Genomic DNA, 4,362 nt, shown 5'->3' on the forward strand with positions numbered 1-4,362 from the left:
AATAATATTAATAATAATAATTATTATAATAATAAATACAATGAAAATAATAAGAATAAGAATACTATGACTACTACTGATAATAAAATCAACAACAACAATAATAATAATAATAAAATATAAGATTCAGCTATAAAAAAATACCAAATAAACATTACAATGATACTAAATTATTTAAAAAGAAATACCATTAACCTCGATAATTTACCCTGGATCGCGCGTGTAGATTTTTACTAATAGTTCGTGATTACAGTTGTCAATTATCGATAAGTCACACTTTCGGCCCAACTTATTTCTCGGCCACGAAACTGAACAAGGAAGAAGCCTATCTGTATAGCTGCTTCTCCTGTGATGAAATGGACAGTGTTTTGGCGTATCTAGGAAAGGGGTTGTTATTGTTGTTGTTATAATCACCAACGCCAACACCACCAATCATCATCATCATCATCATTATCATCATCATAGTTTATTATTATTATTATTATTATTATTATTATTATTATTACTGTTATTGTTGCTGTAATTATTGCTGCTGTTGTTGTTAATATTATTGTTATCATCATCATCATACTGCAGTCTGTGTGTGTGTGTAATATATATACATATATATGTGTGTGTATGTATATATATATATATATATATATATATATATATATATATATATATATATATATACATATATATATATATATATATATATATATATATATATATTATATATATACACACACACACACACACACACACACACACACACACACACACACACACACACACACACACACACACACACACACACACACACACACACACACATATGCATATATATACGTTGCGCAAATAAGATCTTCCATTATAAAACGCACCAGTAATTTAATAACTGCGCTTCTTTTCAGGCGCATCTCTCGAGGCTCAACATTATGTGTGAAAAATACTTATTAAACGGAAAGCCTTTTACGTTGAATGTTGTTCCAGGATAATGGAATACCACTACAAATATAGACATTTTGGAAGGGACTAACAACTTTGATTCAAAAAATGTTTAGAATCTTATTATTTGATCATATTAAAAAGAACATGGATAGTAATGATCGTAGCAAGCAGCAGGCGGCAGCAGGCAGGCAGGCGGAGGCAGCAGGCGCAGGCGGCAGGCAGGCAGAGCAGGCAGACCACAGAGACAGCAACAGACAGACCAGCAGACAAACAGACGACTCAATAGCACGAAGAATAGTTGGATGTAGACAAAGTTACATGACAACGACCCACGTAACGGCAGTGTTGGTGGTTGGGGTGTGTGTGTTGTAGTGCGTCAAGTGAAGTTGTGTGCGGATGGTGGTTGTGTGAGACAGACAGACGACAGCGAAGCGAAGACAAACCATTCCCGCCGACCAAAACGATCTTCCCACCTTAGAGTAACAGACGAGGAACGGGAGAGGCGCTAGCGCAGATGGCGGAGGAGGACCGCCTGCTGGGAGGCGCAGGGCGGCGGCGGCGGCGCGGCGACTGGCACGATGGACTTGAGAGTAGGATCTGCGTAGGGTGAGCGCCATCATCAGCACGTGCTGGGGTGAGCTGGTCGTTTGTCGGTCTGAAGCCGTTGTCGATGGGAGGCAGTGGCAGGACGCGGCCCAGTGAAGAAGCCGCAGGAGAAAGCCTCCTGCTGCTCGAGTTTGCGACTTCATGAGAAGAGGAGGTTCGGCCGGGACGCTCTTCCACTGTTACAAGAAGAAGAAGAAGGCTGCTCCTGCTGCGTCTCCGGCAGACAGCGCCTTTGGGAGTCTGGCGGTTCCCTGCTCCTCCATGGCCGGCTTCAGGGTACTTGCAATAGATCATTTGCCTTGCAATTTCTGCAATCTCTTTTCTTGCCTTGATGTTCTAATTATGTTGCTATGGATCGTGCTAACTGCTATATTGTATTTTTTCATCGACATTAATTTGCGTGAAAAGAACAATCGTAATGTTTACAAGTCACAAAACGTTGCGATGCGACGCGATGTTTTGCATTTCAACAGGCTTTGCCTCGTTGCAGAGTGTTATCAGCAATGTACGCTGTTTCTTGATAGATGGAGTACCAGTGCCATTTAATTTTTCGTCAATGGAAAAATAATGGATTTGCAAGGCTTTGAAATGTTCTAGTGTAATTGGGGGAGGAACATCACACTAGCATTTTATGTTTGTTTAGTAATTACTGCTCAAACTTTAGTGTAACTGGTGTTTACAAGTTACAGACATTATTCCGAACGCGATGGTCGTTTCATATTCGACTAAGTGATCGATTCAAGATTATTTCATGTGAGTTCTTCTCATCAGAACCTTCGAGATCATTTATTGTCTTCATATCTCGAAAAATAGCTATTTGCAATTTTTATATGTTTCTAAGGTGTTGCAAGCCCATAGATTTTAGCGTAATAATCTCAAAGTAGTTTTTGTGATATGCCATAAGATTAGATGTGCTTAAGAGTCCACTGTGCAAAGAGTGAATGTATAAGATTCGCGTGAAAGGAATTTGTCATGGCAAACCCAAAACCTCGACTCGAGCAGATTGGTCAGTTGACCCCGAATGTGCGCTATGCTGAGCGAACGGTGTCTCTCTTGCATGGTGTTCGCCGTTCCTCAATGCCCCCAAATACTAATCTCCTCCCAAGTGTTAATTCTTCCTCGCCGTTATTGATGTCGCGAGTGCAGGATGCTGTGAAGGATCATCTTCCCTGTGTAGACCGATGTTTAGTGAAGAGCAAGGACGCTAAAAGCAAGCATTGAACGTTTCACGCTGGCGGTGAGCAGGCAGCGCCTCCGGAGCCATGAACGCCGTCGAAGTCCGAAGGCATTGTTATCACGCTCGAAGAGAAGTCAGTGCCAGGTCTTCCCGCAGTTAGTAAGGTCAAGGAGGCTCTAAGCTGAGAAAAGCCCTAGGAAGAACTGATTCAGCTTATCAGTGTCCCTGTGAGGGAAGGCTCGTTCGAAGTTCCCGCGAAGAGCAGCCAGAATGCCCAGTTTATAGACGCAGTTTCGATAGACTGACGAGGCCATGAGGTCGAACCACGAAGAAATTGTGTAGGGTTGTGGGGTGTGTGTGAAGTCATCTTTGTGTAATTATTTGCTGAAGGAAGACCGCCTTTTTTAAAACTTTATTTGTGTATTTGTTTACGTGACGGTAAAGTGTCTTCGTTCTTGGTAAGTTACCACGATTGCCGGAATTTGTTGATAGTTTTTAAGAGCAAACTTTCCTCTTTGTTTTTCTCTTAAAGATGAGAAAAAAATATGTAGTTTTCAAGAAAATGATTATCAATTATGCATGTTTGTCATTTGGGAAAAAAACTGCTTTCAGTCTCAGTAATATCATGGATAGAAGAACAGATTTTCAGATTATTATTATTATCTTTTTTATTATTTATTTATTTTTTTGACAACCAAAAATTCCATAGACATTGTTTATTTAATATCTATCAATTAATACTATTTATTGATTTTACTTTAGTAAATTACAAGGACAAAATAATATTATATTGATAAGTAAATATTCACATTTTTGATGCAGTATATTCATGATCTCATATAATTTTATTTTATATGATACATATACAAGGATAGTCTATAATATACTACTTTAAAATGTAGATTTTTGGATAATAGATAAAATTAGTATTGTTTTTACACATATATATACAAATATGTGTATTATATAATATATTATATAATATAATATAATATTATATAATATAATATTTATATATAATACATATAACTATACATATATCATAATTATATATATAGATTAATATATATATATATATATATATATATATATATATATATATATATGTATATACTATATATGTATATATCTTATAGTATATATCTATATTATATATATATTATATATATATATGTATATATATATATTATATATATATTGTATATATATATATATATATATGTATAATATATATATTATATATATATTTTATATATATATATTATATATATATATGATATATAATTATTATATATATTATATATATATATATATATAATATTATAATGTATATATATATATATATATATATATACTTAGATATATAGATATATATATATAGAGAGAGAGATATAGATATAGATATATGTGTATATATATGTTTGTGTGTATATATATACCACATTTGTCTGTATATGTATATACATATACATATATGTATATATGTGTATATAATATGAAGTATGTATACACATATACACACACAAACATATATATACAGTGATATATATATATATATATATATATATATATATATATATATATATTATATATATATATATATATATTATGCATACATACATATGCTGTATGTATATGTTATATAT

At 34.3% G+C, this 4,362-nt stretch overlaps 1 protein-coding gene across 1 annotated transcript in view; it reads left to right on the forward strand.

Moving 5' to 3' along the window:
• The first annotated feature begins 1,680 nt into the window (after positions 1–1,680).
• The window catches only part of LOC119598735, a 19,209-nt gene continuing 16,527 nt past the window's right edge, over positions 1,681–4,362 (forward strand). Inside the window, exons 1-2 of the mRNA XM_037948519.1 lie at positions 1,681–1,815; positions 2,503–2,712. Of these exons, the coding sequence (XP_037804447.1) occupies positions 1,681–1,815; positions 2,503–2,712 (345 nt within the window). The remainder of the gene's footprint in view (positions 1,816–2,502; positions 2,713–4,362) is intronic.

The sequence above is a fragment of the Penaeus monodon genome, chromosome 41 (assembly GCF_015228065.2).
Source record: "Penaeus monodon isolate SGIC_2016 chromosome 41, NSTDA_Pmon_1, whole genome shotgun sequence".
Taxonomy (NCBI): Eukaryota; Metazoa; Arthropoda; class Malacostraca; order Decapoda; family Penaeidae; genus Penaeus; species Penaeus monodon.